Here is an 18,295-nt window from a genome sequence, read left to right on the forward strand (position 1 = left end):
ATTACAAAATGATTAGATATATTACAGTGAAATCACTAGTAATTCTAGTGTATGCTTTTATTTACTGCAGCTGTTAATTCAAGTGTATTTGTTAACTCAAGGGTGCTGAAGAGAGCTGTACTATAAGAGTTACCTTTTGACCATCATGCTCATAAGTAGAAAACCAAGGCTCAGCAGTTTCCATAAGCTGTGAGAACATTGCACTAAAAATTAGAAAAATAAAATAATTCCATATTTAATCTTCACTAAAGTACTGATGGCATCAAAAAAAAAAAAAAAAGAAGAAAAAAGAAAAAGCGATAGCTGTAGTACTTACTAGGCATCATGCTCCAGATACTCAGGGTTCAATAAAGTTTTCATTTCCTCGCTTTAAAAAAAAAAAAAGACAATTCAAACAATCAACATGAGCAAATTTTAATGACTCCAGTAGATGTAGCTTCTGCCTTAGTCTGCATGCATAAGTTAACTTACACACAATGTGCAACTAAAAAGGTAGCCTTCCAAAGGTCAACTCCAACAACAAACACAATTCTGTTTTTTATAAAGATCAGAAAGAAGTTATTTGCTTGTCTGTGTCCCAATGAAGTAACAATCTAATTATTCCAGATAATGTATGTAAAGAGTGACACTATATTCCTTCTGATTATTCCAGATAACATATGGAAAGAGTGACACTATATTCCTTGACTAACTTTGATCTAGAATATCTTTTACTCTATAATACATAGTTTTTTTCAAAACAAAAACTATAGTTACTAATTGAGCATGCAATACCAAAAAGTGTTTTATTGCCTTCTTTTTTATTATCTTACCATCAATTAGTCACTAATGGCACCTTTAGCAAATCTACTCAATGCTGTTCTACTTTGTAATAAACTAAAATAGCAAAGTCTTCTCATTCTGAAGTTCCTTCCATTCACTTATTTGTTCTTATGAATGTATGTCACAGGCAACAGTGACAGAAATAAAACTGGCATGAAACATGATCTCAAAACTAGTTTCATTCTTAGATTGTAGAGTAACTCAAGGCAGTTAAGAGATAAGTTACTTGTGTCAAGATTTTATGAAAACAATGAAATTAGAACACTAGACATTATGCATCCACTAATTCATATTTTAGTAGACAAAGGTTAATATAATTTGGGCCTGTGTCCAGCAAAACAGACAGCTTACCTCTGATTAGGAAGTATACAAACATGTGTCAAGTTACCAGCAGGTATTTTTCTCCTGCATACAATTCATTTCGATTAGAATACTCTTGACAATGCCCTGCAATCTTATAGCTCACCAGTCATAAAATGCTTCTTAGTTGCTTCACTGGTGTTTTAAGATAGATAACTAAACTTTAACAAGTACCAAAGTTAAGGCCATTTACAAAAGTCATTTATAAGAAAGAATAACTGAATGTGTCTCGAAACATGAAAAGCCACTCTATTTCACAGACCAGTGTCTTTGGTAGCACTACTCTTTTATGAACTAAGCTGAGTCAGAGCTTGTAGGGAGAAAGTTCTCATTCAACTAATAGTGAAAACTTAGAGCACAGCATATCTGAGTATTATCGAATATCAGCATTTTAAAAATTATAATAAACATTTCCTTTTTGGCCCATTACATTTATGTCTTCATTTGACAAAGTCCTAACATTTCAAAGACACGATTCAAACTTGCTATAATGTAAACTAGCATTAGAATTTAACATGGATCAGTCTCATGAAATACAACCAATTGTTCACAGAATACAAAACTGAAGTAGCTTCAATGTGAAAATATTTGAGATTTTTAACATAACAAAAGACACAGTGAGGGCAGAAAATACACACAAACGCATGTAACAACTTGCCTGGGCTGTGCAGACTCGCTGGCATGTAGAAAAGCTTGGTGATCACAGTGAAGGATAAAGATGATAGGTGCTAGTAGCTCATGCATACCCTGAAACACAGGATCAGAAGAAATGAATGGAAAGATAGCAAGCGTTCACTAATAGATACTATCAGCTGAGTCAAGTGCTTTTGTTCTTTCGCTCCAGTGCTTGAGACTGACCCAAGGTTTCATGTGTGTCAAACAACATTTTCAATATGTAAATACTCATTCAAACAATCTCTGCCACAAAGATGTCCATGTTACAGAGAAAAGCATGAAAGTAGAATGCTACAAAGTGAGTTCTATCACTTTTAGAATTTGATTGTAATTCCACCAGAGCATGTATTCTTCTTTAAAATATAGAAGCATTTATCTTTTAAATGACATGACAAACAATAAATTGGCATGGTAGACAACCTTGCACCTGTCAGTTGCTTCAAGATCTGTACTCATAAATATGAATTTCACTTATGCAAATTATAATCATGAGCTACAGTGTAAAGATCTGCACTAAGGGCAATGAAGAACTGTAGACCTAAGAAATTACACCCAATGTTTTCATTATATAATGGCTCCAAATTAGGATGCCTGTAGATTTAGGAAGAGCTGAAGTCAGCTAGCTAGAAATGTTGGATAATAAGAGAAACAATCTTTAGCAAGCATGACAGAAAATAAAGTTTTCAATATAATTTTAAACATGTTTAATCAGAAACCTCATATTTTTCTGTGTACTTCAACAACAAAGTTAAAATGTTTTCGCTTATACTGGTGCTCAACAGTGGATCACACAAATAGGAACAAACCTCCCAAAATGTTAGTTGTTACTTTCACCTTTTTAAAGATCTTAATTCTCAAAATCACATTGTTGCTACAGTGCTTTTTTAACTACTAGTAAGACTGAACTCAAAATTTCTGCTGGTCATTTTTATTTAATGAGTAATCTATTCTGTCTTAGTGAAGGGTGTGTGTATGTGCTGTCGTTCCATGTATATACATGTATGGTGTTAAATATTTATTTTCATATATGTGGGTTACACATGTGTTAACTGTAATCAATTAAACACGATTAACACCTGTTTAATCATGCCCATATGTTCCTATGTGGAGGCCTAAGGTTCACACATCAGTAATCTACCGTAATTGTTTTTCCATCTTACTCATTGAGGCAAGATCTCTCAATTAAATACAGGGCTTGAAGATATGGCTAGTCGTGTCAGTCAGGTTGTAGTGGGGCCCCCTTGCTCTGTATTCCAAGGCTGGAATTACAGACAGACCTCCACATCCATTCATCATTGACATGGCTTCTGAGATCTGAACTTAGGACTTCTTGAGCAGCAAACACTGTAACAACTGAGCCATCTCCACAGTGTCTGACCTACTAAACTATGTAACACTTCTTTACCAATTAAAGATATTAAACCTATTTAATTTGTTATTAAAATATTTCCTGTTTATCATTTTTCTTTCAATTTTGATATACCACATCACACATTGAAGTTCCTATCATTATGATAAACCATCTTCCATGTATTTCATGCCCAACAAGACCTCTCTGACGTAAAGATTAAGGAAGGAAATTAATGAAATAAATGAAATTTTTCTTCACTCATTTGAAAGTAGGCTCATTTTTATCAGGAAAGAGTAAAATGATTTATTTCTAAATAATTATAAACTACTTTATTTGATAAATACTCCATTTTCAATTATATCATAAGGTGAATATCCAACTTTCCCTAAGAGTTCTGAAATGCCATCTTTTATTACAAATTGAATGTTTACCCCATATTTTTTCACTGGTATGCTAGGTGGGTTTTTTCTACTTGATATAAATCTATACATATCAGGGAAGAGAAACACTTAAGTGAGAAAATGTCTCTAAAATATTGGCATATTCTATGCCATTGCTCTTAGTTGCCTCCCAGAACTTGAAGGTTAAGTCCTTATTGCTTAAAACATCGTATAAGCTGGACACAGGACTCGGAGGAACTTAGTGGGAAGTGACCCGGAAAGCTCGCTCTCAAAGACTAGTTGTCAGAGTATTGGGAGGGACAAGCTACAAAGACAAAAAAGCAATCAATAGTTCTACCCAGATTTGAAGCTACAAACTACAACAATAGCCACTCTGGCAAGATACCCAAAAAGGTCCGTCCAATGGTGCCAATTATATCTTGGGGATGAGCAACGTTCATTTAATTGGACTTAAGCCTCTCTCAATAGGAGGGAATTCATGCTTCACATTATAAACCTAGACAGTCAGCTGTGGTTGGAGGGGTCACAGACCCTAGTTCTACCCTTTTCCTAAACTAATAAAATTCTGTTGAATTCAAATACGTATCCTTACAACCAAAGGTAAAGGTAATTCTGATCCATCATCAAAGAAGCTTCATTTTGAATTTCTGAGACTAGTTCAGAAAAATCACACCTAGTAAAACTCAGAGACTAAGTGACCAGGGACATACAAATCCATTTCGTATATTTACAATGCAACCACCAACATGGAAAAACCGAGGAAAAATGGTGGGAAGATTGTTAGAGCTGGAAGATAGGATGCCTGCCATTGAGGGTCTTCTAGAGCTAACAAGAAAAATGCACCCATGAAATCTCAACAATGTGGTTGCCTAAATAAGCCATGCATAATCACAATATCGCTTGACATACTAATGTGGACAGAGGAAACTTCACAAGCCCCCAACCAACAGATGATTAATTGCTATAGGCAATAAATTGCTGCTAAGAGAAAGAAAATCAATTTTCCGCAGGATTAAGCTACTTTATAGTTTATCCAATCTCAAATAGTCAACCATAAACATACATATATAGGAGCATTATTAAACAAATGCCATATGTGGTATACATGCATACATACATATGTGTACATATGTAACAGTAACAAATGAGAAGAGATACTAAATTTGAAAGGGAGCAGAGAGGGACACAAGAGGATTTTGAAGGAAGTGAGGGAAAGGTGTAAATGATGTGAATAAAGTACTCATGTATGAAATTTTCAAAATATAAAAATATTAAATTTAAAAAAGTAATTTTTTTATCTCTGTGTATTTGTCTTCTTTAAGTATTGTTTACTGTTTAGCTTCTGTGGGATTCCTATCTCTAAATGTTCCATTCATTCAAATATCATTTGTCATTTGCTTAGCACGTGACAAATGCCACATGAGCTAGGGACACAACAATTAAAGTAGGCTGGTTCCTAACCTCAACGGGGCTTTGTTCATTAGCAGGAGACACACATTAATGAAATGAATATTAAAATGGTTAAGTTACAAACTAATCTGTGTATACACAAAGATGTGGGTATCAGTATGTGTATATATTCAGCCCTCTACATCCAAGTTCTGCAACTGTGGAAGGAACAACCACAACTGGAGGGTTGAAAATGGTACCAAAACAGGGGGCTGAGGATGGGTGGGTCAGTCAGTGAAGTTCTTGCGGCATAAACCCGAGGACCTGAGTTCGATCTTCAATCCCATGTAAAAGAGCTATGTGTGGTGGCATGCATATACAAGACCAGCCCAGGGGCACAGAGACAGGAGGATACCAGAGGTGTGTCTGGCAATCAGTACAGTCAGTTAGCTCCAGGCTCAAAGTTCCTGTCTTGAAAAATATATTAGAAATCAACTGAGGTAGACACCTAAGTAGGCTTCTACCCTACACACACATATACATGCACACATGGGAAATATGCACACATAGCACAAAATAACGAAAAGGAATTGCATCTATACACGTATACACACACAAAAAAAGTATGAAATAATTCAAAGGGACTGAATCCACACTAAACTTAGTTTCCTTCTTTTCAGTTTTCTCTAAATAATACCATTTAGAAATTCTTTACATAAAACTTATATTAGTTATTATAATACAGAGATTTCATTAAGTATATGGTAAAATTTATTGTAGGCCATATGCAAATATTGCATTTCAAATAGGAAACTTGAGCACCCATAGGTTTTGGAATACACATGGTGTCTTATTCCGCTAAGGATTATGTGGGATGATTTACACAAAACCTTACATCCTTTTACAGGCCCAGCATAATTCAATACATATACATTTTGAATGAATGAGCTACCAGCTAACACATTTTTAAACTAAAAAGGTGAGCCACAATATTAAAAATGAAGTAGTACTAAATCATATCTCAAATAAATAAATAAAGGTATATTTTACAGAATAAAAATTTAGAGTCATTTATACAGTATGAAGACAGTATTTTTTTGAAAAAAATCTTATTATTTTATGTGTATAAGTGTTTTGGCTGTATGTATGTCTGTGCATCAAATGTGCATGGTACCCATGGAGGCATGAAAAGGGCTGGAGTTATGGATAGTTGTGAGTTGCTATGGTAACTGTGGGAACTGGACCCAGGTCCTGTGGGAAAGCAGCCAGTGTTCTTAGCTGCTAACCCATCCCTCCATCCCCTAAGAGAATCTTTTAGAAGTTTGGTTTTTAGTTCTAAAAAAACTACAACATTTCTGAAATACCTGGGAGAAATATTAGTTTTTTTTGTTTTGTTTTGATAGATTTAGTCTAAGCTGGGTGGTGGTGGTGGTGGTGGTGTACACCTTTAATCCCAACACTTCGGAGGCAGAGGTAGGCAGAGTTCAAGGCCAGCCTGGTCTACAGAGTGAGTTTCAGGACAGTCAGGGTTGTTACACGGAGAATCTCTGTCTTGGAAAAAAAAAAGTTTATTTTATTTTTATGTGTATGAGTTGAGTAGTCATGCATCCTTACATGTATGTCTATTACCAACCATGTGCAGTGCCCACAGAAGGCAGAAAAGGGCACCAGATCTTATGGAACCATAGTCATAAACAGTTGTTAGCATCCCTGTGGATGCTAGGAACTGACCCAGATCTTCTCCAAGAGCAACACATGCTCTTAACTACTGAGACATCTCACCAGCCCAGAAAAATTTTAGTCTTGCCCTCAATTTTAGACTAGTAAGACGTGATTAATAATTACAAGTGTATAAAGGACAGAGCAGAATGATAGAGTGCTCAAAACACAAGGACCTGGCTTTAACAGGAAAAAGAAAATTACAACAAAACCCAGATAAACAAATGCAGATGGAAATGTCAAGTATATAAACAACTTTAAAGGAGAAAGGTCCATCAAGTACAGTTATGACTCGACTTGAAAACAGTCACAAATGTATTCTTAGTATGTGTACTTTAATGTCCCCACCCCCACAGTTGCCCCTGCGTGCTCTTTTGTAGTCTCTGTACTCCACACCAACGCAGTGAACATAAAGGTAACAAAGTTTCCTTCCACAGCCTGTAGGCTCACAAAATTGAACCTGTTCTTTTATCTGCCTGTGCTCATTTAGCCCACCAAGCAGTCTTTATTAAAGCTGCGACATCAGGCAGTCAAAGTTCATTAATACCATTTATATAATCTCTGCAATTTCAATTAACTCAGCAAGACATTCTACTACATGATAACAGTCTCATTAATTCAATAAAATCCCATAACTATTAACAATATGGTCGATGTTAAACGGGGTGTCACCTAGTACAAAATAATAGCTTTAACAGCTTGTGATGAAACTGAAGGCTTTTTCCACTTAAATTTGATACGGCTAAATATCAATCCTTCTACAGCAAGGTATTATTTCTCTGTAAGAAAGAAATCTATAGGAATTTAATTTGTAGAGGGGGTAATCGAGTCTTTTAAAGTGAAACCGAGGTATAAGATGTCAATACTTTTATATTGATAGGCTTGTTTTAACTTATCTAGAAATATAATCTTCCATACTCCTATCTAGTCTCTTGTATAAATATACTGGTCTACATACATCAGATGATGGAGTGCCATACTACATTATTTTCTCTGTGCAGAACTCGTTTCTATTCCTAAAGACTTCCTGATTTAGTTCTGTACTTTTCTAAAGAGAACTGAAGAGACTGAAGGCACCAGAAGATGGAAAGACTCTCCCCCACGTTCATGGACTGATGGGATTTACATTGTGAAAATAACCATCCTAATAAAAGCATTTATTGATCCAATGTAGTCTTTATCAAAATATCCATAAAATCATAAAATTCATAGAAGCATTAAAAAAACCCTCGATAGCCAAAGCAATCCTGAGCAAAACAATCTGAGAAAACTGACCATGTCAGCTGTCAAGCCACAGACAGCACGACACAGCACAGAACAGATGTGTAGATCAAGGGAAGGAAGCAGAAGACCCAAACACGAGTGCTGTCACCTGGGGCCTCTTTAGCCCAACGCTCATCTTTGAGGAACTGCATGGGAAAGTCCCTATGGCCGAATTTAATAAGGTACACATCCCAGACTGTTACTGAGATCATACATTAATTTAGAAGGAGGAAAACATTTGTATTTCCAATTTTCCCACTGAAAAACACGCTATTATTTTTCTATTTATTTAGCTATTGCTTTAGTACTTCAAAAACATTTATAGTTTTCCTCATACAGCTTTTATAACTGTAGTATCAAATGTATCTGCAGACATTTAAATGAGATGCATATTTTCAATTTAAATTCTAAATAGCTACTGATGGGATGTAACTAATATGAACATTATGTGACAGAGCTGGGTGTGGCTCAATTCCAGAGTAAAAGGCTAGCTTGTGAGAAGCTCTAGGCTCAACTGCCTGCACTGAACAACAAAAATAATGTAACAAACACAGTTCTTTTTTTTTTTTAGTTGAATGTCTGAGATTTTTATTAATCTTCTCCATGGAATATTAGTAGACTTAACTTTTTTTTAATTTTTTTTATTTTTATTTTGCAATACAATTCAGTTCTACATATCAGCCACGGATTCCCTTGTTCTCCCCCCTCGTGTCCCCCTCACCTTCCCCCCAGCCCACCCCCCATTCCCACCTCCTCCGGGGGCAAAGCGGCCCCCCCCCCCCCCCCCCCCCCCCCCCCCACGCAGACTGAGATCAACCTGGTAGACTCAGTCCAGGTAGGTCCAGTCCCCTCCTCCCCTCCTCCTAGGCCGAGCCAAGCGATCCTGCATAGGCCCCAGGTTTCAAACAGCCGACTCATGCAATGAGCACAGGACCCCAGTCCCACTGCCTGGATGCCTCCCAAACAGATCAAGCCAATCAACTGTCTCACCCATTCAGAGGGCCTGATCCAGTTGGTGATCCCTCAGCCATTGGTTCATAGTACATGTGTTTGCATTCGTTTGGCTATTTGTCCCTGTGCTTTATCCAACCTTGGTCTCAACAATTCTCGCTCATACAAACCCTCCTCATTCTCGATAATTGAACTCCCAGAGATCCACCCGGGGCCTAGCCATGGATCTCTGCATCCAGATCCCTCAGTAGTTGGATGGGGTTTCTAGCACGACAATTAGGGTGTTTGGCCATCCCATCACCAGAGTAGGTCAGTTTGGGGTGTATCTCGACCATTGTCAGCAGTCTGTTGTGGGGGTATCTTTGTAGATTTCTGTGGGCCTCTCTAGCACTTTGCTTCTTCCTATTCTCATGTGGTCTTCATTTACCATGGTCTCCTATTCCTTGTTCTCCCTCTCTATTGTTGATCCAGCTGGGATCTCCCGCTCCCCCAAGCTCTCTTTCCCTCGACCCTCGCTCTTCATTTCCCCCACTCATGTCCAGGCTGTTCATGAAGATCTCTTCTATTTCTCTGTCATTGGGCAATCCCCGTGTCTTTCTTGGGGTCCTGTTTTCCAGGTAGCCTCCCTGGTGATGTGAGTAGCAGACAAGTCATCCTTGTTTCATGTCTAGTATCCTGCTATGAGTGAGTACATACCATGTTTGTCTTTCTGAGTCTGGGTTACCTCACTCAGGATGATTTTTTCTAGATCCATCCATTTGTCTGCAAACCTCATGATGTCATTGTTTTTCTCTGCTGAGTAGTATTCCATTGTGTATATGTACCACATTTTGTTTATCCATTCTTCAGTTGAAGGGTATCTAGGTTGTTTCCATGTTCTGGCTATTACAAACAATGCTGATATGAACATAGCTGAACAAGTGCTCTTGTGGTGTGGTTGAGCATTCCTTGGGTATATGCCCAAGAGTGGTATAGCTGGATCTTGGGGGAGATGGATTCCCAATTTTCTAAGAAAGCGCCATATTGATTTCCAAAGTGGTTGTACAAGCTTGAATTCCCACCAGCACTGGAGGAGAGTTCCCCTAGCTCCACATCCTCTCCAGCATAAGGTGTCTTTAGTGTTTTTGATCTTAGCCATTCTGACAGGCGTAAGGTGGTATCTCAGAGTCATTTTGATTTGCATTTCCCTGATGATTAGGGATGTTGAGCAATTCCTTAAATGTCTTTCAGCCATTTGAAACAAACACAGTTCTTAATACAACTGTAATCTGGCTTTGCCATCTTAAAAATCTTGTAAAGTTTATTTCTGGTTCAATATTGCCTTCTCCATAATTATTTTCTGTTTAAGCTACAATTTGTTAGTCATCAACTAGATGTAACTTTTGATTATTTTGAATTTAGTTTGAATTCTTATATATACTTAGAAAAATAAAATACTCATATATATATACATATATATATATCTAGTGCAATATAATGAACTTAAATATGATTTTTTATGTATTCATATATCAACTGATTTATGTTAACAAAAAATTTAAATGATCTAGTAATCTTTGGTAATAAAATGTGTCAAAAGTCAGGGGTACAAAGAATCTAGTTAGATTCTTTGAAACTTTAAAAAATTTGCAGAACCTTTCTTTCAAATTCTACTATGGGTACACTTCAGAGGGATAGAACACTTAATTACTTTTCACATGATGTCACATATTAACAACTGTTGCATTTAGAAACAATATTTACACACAACTCCGAGAAGTTTTATTACTAAAGTAGTTGCAAAGATGAGGTTTATATATGGACTCCAAAGTGTACAGGGAGGACTGGACACTGCACAGAAGGTAACACATGCTCATGACGAGGAGTGTGTGCTTCCCTGTGCACGCTCTCTGCTCTCTCCATCTGGCAAGCATGCTTGCATTACTTTAGTATTCGGATAGCACTGTGGACACAACAAAGGCTACACCACTGTCCTGTCATTTGTCTGAGTCAATGAGTGCCACCTGTAAGAGACGTAGTTCATTACCTGTTTATAAAGCAACTGTTCATTTTCTCTAGCATAACAGAACAGAACATCTGTAAGGATTTTTCTCACATTTTCTTGTTGGAAAAACTGCATTTCAGGAAATCTGAAAAAAGAAAAAAATGAACAGATATTGAATCTAACTAGTAGTTCCAGGATTATCCTCAGATTCTCATCTCTAAAAGGTTCCAAGGTCTGCAGAACATTTCCCCTCAGTTCTGATCAACTATGATAGGCTTAAAAAGAGGTGATAAAGGAAAAGAAAAAAAACCATTAAATTCCACAGGCACATGACATCCTTCAACAGCTAAACATTTCATTATTTTTCCATATACTTAAATAATTTCATGTAGGAATTACAGTGATTTTAGAAATAAATGACACAGTCAACCTATTTGGAGGTGAGAAGTTGCTTTGTTTTTAGGCTGTTTGTGGAGAGTTGTCTGTTTCTTTTAGAGAAACAGTCTGGTCTCAATAAATAGTCTAGTCTAGTGTGGAAATAGTGATCCTCCTGCCTCAGTTTCCTGGGTACTATAATTACAGGTGTATGCCACCACATCCAGTCATACCATTTGGTTTTTTTTTTTTGAAAATATAATATGTATAAGTAATAACTTACAAAAATAATCATTGTCACTATTTTTCTTGGTATCAGGGTTTCAACTGTACATTACAGTACCATCAGTTTCATCTGATTAAAATGTAGAATTAAATGGAACACAAGTGAGTAAGCCTTGATTAAATGTTTCTGCATCAAACACTCACAAGGTGCTTTGATATACTGTGAAATATAAAAAGGAGGATGATCTGCTTGAAAAGAGTTCAAGAAGTTAACAGAGATATGACAATGAACAGCAGAAAGAAACCAATGAGTAAACACAGAAATAAACAGACAATGTAAGGGCTAGAGGCATCTAGGAGTGTCAACTGGGTTCAGTCAACCATTTGTAGGGAAGAACAACATGGAACACTGGCATGAAAGGCAACTAGGTCAGAAAGAAGGATAAGAAGGCAAACAGGGCAGTCAGTGTATCAAACAGATACCTGGAAAAGAAAAGAGAAAAGGAAGTTACATGAAATAGTGACAGAAGGGAGCACAGCTTTGGTACAGAAGAAAAGGTGGAGCAAGTTAGGAAAAAAGGTGTAACTGAATTTATACCTCAGTAACACAATTCAGTGAATCTACATTTTTTATTAGAGGAGTGATAAAGACTATAGGCAGGACCTGATAGAAGAGAAAGTGGAAAGTCGCCTTGAATGCATTGGCACAGGAGACAACTTCCTAAATATAACACCATTAGCATAGACATTGAGATCGACAATTAATAAATGGGACCTCCTGATACTAAAAAGCTTCTGTAAAGCAAAGGACACCGTCAAAAAGACAAAACGACAGCCTACAGAATGGGAAAAGATCTTCACCAACCCCACATCTGACAGAGAGCTCATCTCCAAAATATATAAAGAGTTCAAGAAACTAGACACCAAAATACCAAATAATCCAATTAAAACATGGGGTACATATCTAAACAAAGAATTCCCAACAGAAGGATCTCAAATGGACAAAAGACATCCTTAGTCATCAGGGAAATGCAAATCAAAACGACTCTGAGATACCATCTTATACTTGTCATAATGGCTAAGATCAAAAACACTGATGACAGCTTATGCTGAAGAGGATGTGGAGCAAGGTGGGAGTGCAAACTTGTACAGCCACTTTGGAAATCAGTATGGCTGTTTCTTAGAAAATTGGGAATCAATCTTCCTCAAGACCCAGCAATATCAATCTTGGATATATACCCAAAGGATGTTCAATCATACCACAAGGACACATACTCAACTATGTTCATAGCAGCATTATTCGTAATAGCCAGAACTTGGAAACAACCTAGATGCTTCTCAACTGAAGAACGGATAAAGAAAATGGAGTACTACTCAGTGGTAAAAAACAATGACATCATGGAATTTGCAGGCAAATGGATGGAACTAGAAAAAAAAACCATCCTGAGTGAGGCAACCCAGACCCAGAAAGACAAACATGGTATGTACTCACTCATAAGTGGATATTAGATATAAAGCAAAGGATAACCAGGCTACAATCCACAGCCCCATAGAAGCTAGGAAAGAGGAAGACCCTAAGAGGAACACATGGATTGCCCTGGGAAGAGGATATAGGTGAGATCTTCTGGATAAACTGGAGGTGGGGGCGGGGTAGAGATGGCAACATGAGGGATTGGGATGGTCGAAGGAAGAAGGATGGAGAGAGAGAGCAATGAAAGAGACATCTTGATAGAGGGAGCCATTATGGGGTTAGGGAAAAACCTGGTGCCAGGGAAACTCCCAGAAATCCACAAGGATGACCCCAGCTAAGACTCCTAGCAATAGTGGAGAGGGTGCCTGAACTGGCCTTCTTCCTCTATGATCAGATTGGTGACTACCTGAATTGTCATCATAGAACCTGCATCCAATAACTGATGGAAACAGATGCAGAGATCCACAGCCAAGCACTCAGCTGAGCTCCAGCAGTCCAGTTGAAGAGAGGGAGGAGGGCTCATATGAGCAAGGAGGGGGGGTGGTCAAGATCATGTTGGGGTTCAGCTGACCTGAACTAGGGGGAGCTCATAGACTCTGGACCAAGAGTTAGGGAGCCTGCATGGGACTAACCTAGGGCCTCTGCATGTGTGTGACAGTTGTCTAGCTTGGTCTGTTTCTGGGGCCCCTAGTAGTGGAACAAGGACCTGTCCTATTTCCTATGGTGGGTGCCTCAGTTAGGCTTGAAGCATGGGGGAGAAGCTTGGTCCTGCCTCAACTTGATATGTCATGCTATGTTGACTCCCACGGGAGGCCTTATCCTGAGTGGATGGGGGGGAATAGAAAAGGGTAGAGGGAATGGGAGGAGAGGAGGGAGGGGGAATCTGTGGTTAGTATGTAAAACAAGTAAAAAAATTAATAAATAAAAGACTATAGGCAGAAATAAGCCTGAAGAAGAGTGTGTCAGGAAGTAGATGGTGTATTATGAGAAGAAATGAAAACTCACAAATCCAAGTAGAAAATCCTGTGTTTAAATTCATGTTGCTAATTTTTAGCTGGGGCAAGGATGGCTTAGAGCTGCACCTACCAAGTAGGAGAGGTGGTACTGATCTTCTGATGGGGGGCGCATAGAAAAATGCCTGCAGTGGAGTGAGAGGGGTATTACTACTGCCTACAACATGGAGGGAGAGGACATTATTACTACCTAGAGCATGGAGTCAGAGGGCATTACTACTACCTAGAGCATGGAGTCAGAGGGCATTACTACTACCTAGAGCTTGGAGTCAGAGGGCATTACTACTACCTAGAGCATGGAGTCAGAGGGCATTACTACTACCTAGAGCATGGAGTCAGAGGGCATTACTACTACCTAGAGCATGGAGTCAGAGGGCATTACTACTACCTAGAGCATGGAGTCAGAGGGCATTACTACTACCTAGAGCATGGAGTCAGAGGGCATTACTACTACCTAGAGCATGGAGTCAGAGGGCATTACTACTACCTAGAGCATGGAGTCAGAGGGCATTACTACTACCTAGAGCATGGAGTCAGAGGGTATTATTACTACCTAGAGCATGGAGTCAGAGGGCATTACTACTACCTAGAGCTTGGAGTCAGAGAGAATCACTGAAAATGGCAAGTACTCTTCAACAGAGTCTTTTAAAGACTAGTTACATCTGAGTACATCATATTACTAAAGCATATTGCTTTCTTTCTGGAGGTCTTGGCTATTCTGTGCCTCACACCCACCCAGCTGGCTAACTGTGGGTGCAGTTCCTGTCGTCAGGCTAGGCTTGCAGTTGAGCTATGCTAGGCATCAATGAGGAGTAGTTTTTCAGATCCTATTTCTTATATAATTGAGGTAATTTCTTCTGAGTTTGTACAACTTCTCTTAAATTTTCCTTTGATGTACAGGTATGTCTAGACTTAGGTTTCCGAGTTCTTCCTTAGCAGCAACAGGAACCTCTTTTGGGGCCGTGAAACAACCTAAGAATCTGAGCAAGGTGAACACGTATATCTGTGCATGAACCTTAGGGTGACAACCCTCCAGATACCCCGACTCCCCACCTGACCTGCAGGCAGCAATCAGGACAAAGGAAAAGTATACAATTAACAAAGTAAACTGCTACTCTTAGAGACACAGCCATTAAGGGAAGAATAGAACAATATATTTTAGTGAGGAAATTTCTGTGTCTGTCCCTCATGATGTGACTTAAGCTTATTTCAGTTGTTAAAGTACATGCAGGAAAAAAATTTGATCAGCTGGCTCAATAATTTTACGTGCTCCCATTTTTGTCTATTATTTGGAAATGTTCTTTGCACACTGACAAAAATAAGAACTGTTTGGGTGTTGTAATACAATGATCATTGAAAAGCTGTTATACTCACTTTGCCTCATATGTCTATGAATTATGTATATAGTGTCTGCCATCTAAATATGAAAAATTAAATTACATTGTACACAATTCATGGTTTCATTTAAAGGCATACTTATCACTTAGGAGATTAAAAGTGAGAGAGCCATGAGAACTAAAATTCAGATAGATAATTTAAATTGTTCATTTTTAGTAAGTATCAATCAACTAAGAAAGTGTGAGGCAGCAGCATGTTACTCAAGAGCACATCTACACATCTACGCTCCAATGTTCAAGTGCCAATTTATGAAATTTCAAGTTACCCTATATATTTTATTTATTGTTTTGATTAGTATGACTTGCTCTTTAAATTCTGTTGAAACCATTGCATTAAGTAACTGAGGAAGAAATATACAGAAGAGTTCTGAAAAAGAAACACAAATATGTGATTTTTCATAAGTTAGAAAAAGAACTGATATTCACCAAAATGTAAACTGGAGAAATCCAGAAATGATCCAGTCCAACTCAGACTAATTGGCAATCAAATTGACCCTAGAGAAATTAGTAATGGCCAGTGTGAGTGGGCAGACAGCAGAGCAGCAGCACTAGGCCACTTCATTCCTACAGTTATAGGAAGCCTGAGAAGTGCACTTCCAGGAAAATTTCATGATTTGAGATGCAAGGAAGAACCAAGTTCAGAATGTTGATCAAAAAAGTAGAGCAATAACACATACTTGCTGTACAATCAATATGCAAGCCGATATTATTTATAGGAACAGACATAAGAGAAGAAAAAGCAGAGAGAGTAGTACTTCTAGAAATAGTCATTATCATCTTCTGTGATATGCTCTAAGTTTCAAAACAGCCTCTAGCTCTTCTATCCTCTTAAGAATTCCAGACAATATCACATCCAGAAAAAATGTGATAATGCAAAACATTAATATTGAGACTGTGAATGTTCCTGATTGATAAGCAGTGGTGGCACATACCTTTAATCCCAGCACTTGGGAGGCAGAGACAGGGGAATCTCTGTGAGTTCAAGGCCAGCCTGGTCTACAAAGGAAGTTCCAGGACATTCAGGGCTACACAGAGAAACCCTGTCTCAACCTCACCCCCAAAAACTTCATGATTGAGCCAAAAACAAAACAAAAAACCCAGTAGGAAAATAGGAGGGAAGAAAATCCACAATATAAATAGGAGTAGAGACAAATTTAATTATAATATTATTGAAAAAATGAAGTCCAAGGAAAGTTACGTTCATATTTGGCCAGAAAACAAAAACAGTATTGGAAGACAATTTTGTAATACTACTCAAAGGAATCTATAGGATCATTGCAATTATCGTATTTAACCCCCATGTCATTTATGATAGGTACAATAAATCATATTTACAAGCCCAGGAAGGCAGAAGTCAGCCACAGGACCACACAGCACCCCACAACCAAGGAGGGCCGGTGCCGCTAGGATAAACAGGTATGTGGCGGAGAAATGGGAAAGAAGTGGAACGGTTTGTGCACTGTGGAGAGAAGCAGAATTAAAGACGCAAAGGTGGTGAGAAACAGGCTAATATGGGTGGCCTATGCAGCCACCTGGGACCAGGTTTTATCCAGGTCTGCGCTGTGGCTGAGTGCCATGTCTGGGTCTGTGGCCCTACCCAGCTGGCGTCTGTGATGATGTCTGTGGCCCATGTTACTATGGGGGGCCATGATAGAGCTGGCCTCAATGGGCAGGGCACAGGAGAACTTGTCCCACCCTTCGCTGGCTGCCTCATTGGGAGAGCTAGTCCTGCATGCAGGAGAACTGGATTCACCCCTTACCATGAACATAGGAGAGATGGCCCTGATCCTCACCTGGGGGTGGGCGGGGGGCAGTCCTAGTGGAGGCCCTGATTCACAAACTCAGCTACTACTCAGGCCAATATCCAGGGCTTTGAGTTGGCCCACCCCCACCCCATTGCCTACACCATCTGTGACCTGCTAGCGTGTGTGAAAGGACTGGTCCTGTGGAACCATAGCTGCAGGATCTCCCTGACTCAGAGCAACAGGAGACTATCTCAGAGAAGTTTCAGTGAGGGTCCAGTATTGATGATGTATCAGAAGCCAGAGGTCTTGAAACAGACCAATAACGCATTGCAATGAACACTTACAAGTAAAGCTGTTTGGGCAAAATGGTGTACTGCGTGACCCATCACAACTCCCAAGGCCACTATAACAAATGAATATAAGAAGGAGAGGTTGGAGTGATGGAGGACTGAAACTGTTTTCTTTTGTTTTTTAAATTTTCTTTTGTGGAGGGGCTACAAGGGTGGAAGGACTGGGAAATGAGTGGCATGGGAGTATATTATGTGAAATTCCCAAAGAATCAATTAAAAAAATCATATTAAAAATATAAAGAAATCATATTTAGCCATGAAATAATCAAAATAGATAAGATAATCAAAAGGAAAAAGAACAAAAAAAAAGAACATAACTTTTATCACAATAGATGATTTCAAACTATACTACAAAGCAACAACAATTAAAACAGTTTGATATTAGTATAAAAACAGACACATCAACCAACATAAGAAAGCACTATTTTTTGTTTTTTGACAATGACATAAAGAATATACAAAGGGAAAAGAAACAGTCTTTTAGCGGTGGCACACGCCTTAAATCCCAGCACTCTGGAGGCAGAAGCAGATGGATCTCTGAGTTTAAGGCTAGTCTGGTCTATAGAGTGAGTTACAGAACAGCCAGGGCTACACTATAGAAGACTTGTCTCAAAAAACTAAAACAAAACAGAGAGAGAGAGAGAGAGAGAGAGAGAGAGAGAGAGAGAGAGAGAGAGAGAGAGAAAGAGAGAGAGAGAGAGAGAAAGAGTCACTTTTTAAAGAATGTTGAGAACATTGATATCTGTAGGGAAAAGATTAAAACAAAATAAAAATAAAACCTAAGATTTTTTTTTTTTTTTTTGG

The 18,295-nt window shown here is 38.4% G+C and overlaps 1 protein-coding gene across 9 annotated transcripts in view; it reads right to left on the reverse strand.

The window, feature by feature from the left end:
• The window catches only part of Tbc1d5 (TBC1 domain family member 5), a 477,512-nt gene that overhangs the window by 177,175 nt on the left and 282,042 nt on the right, over positions 1-18,295 (reverse strand). For all 9 annotated transcript variants that reach the window (XM_052745614.1, XM_052745612.1, XM_052745611.1 and 6 more), the window contains 4 exons: positions 10,958-11,060; positions 1,841-1,929; positions 317-367; positions 134-203 (listed from right to left, as the gene is read on the reverse strand). In XM_052745614.1, coding sequence (XP_052601574.1) covers positions 134-203; positions 317-367; positions 1,841-1,929; positions 10,958-11,060 — 313 coding nt within the window. The remainder of the gene's footprint in view (positions 1-133; positions 204-316; positions 368-1,840; positions 1,930-10,957; positions 11,061-18,295) is intronic.

The sequence above is a fragment of the Peromyscus californicus genome, unplaced genomic scaffold (genome assembly GCF_007827085.1).
Source record: "Peromyscus californicus insignis strain IS unplaced genomic scaffold, ASM782708v3 Scaffold_19__1_contigs__length_69161282, whole genome shotgun sequence".
NCBI classification, from domain to species: Eukaryota; Metazoa; Chordata; class Mammalia; order Rodentia; family Cricetidae; genus Peromyscus; species Peromyscus californicus.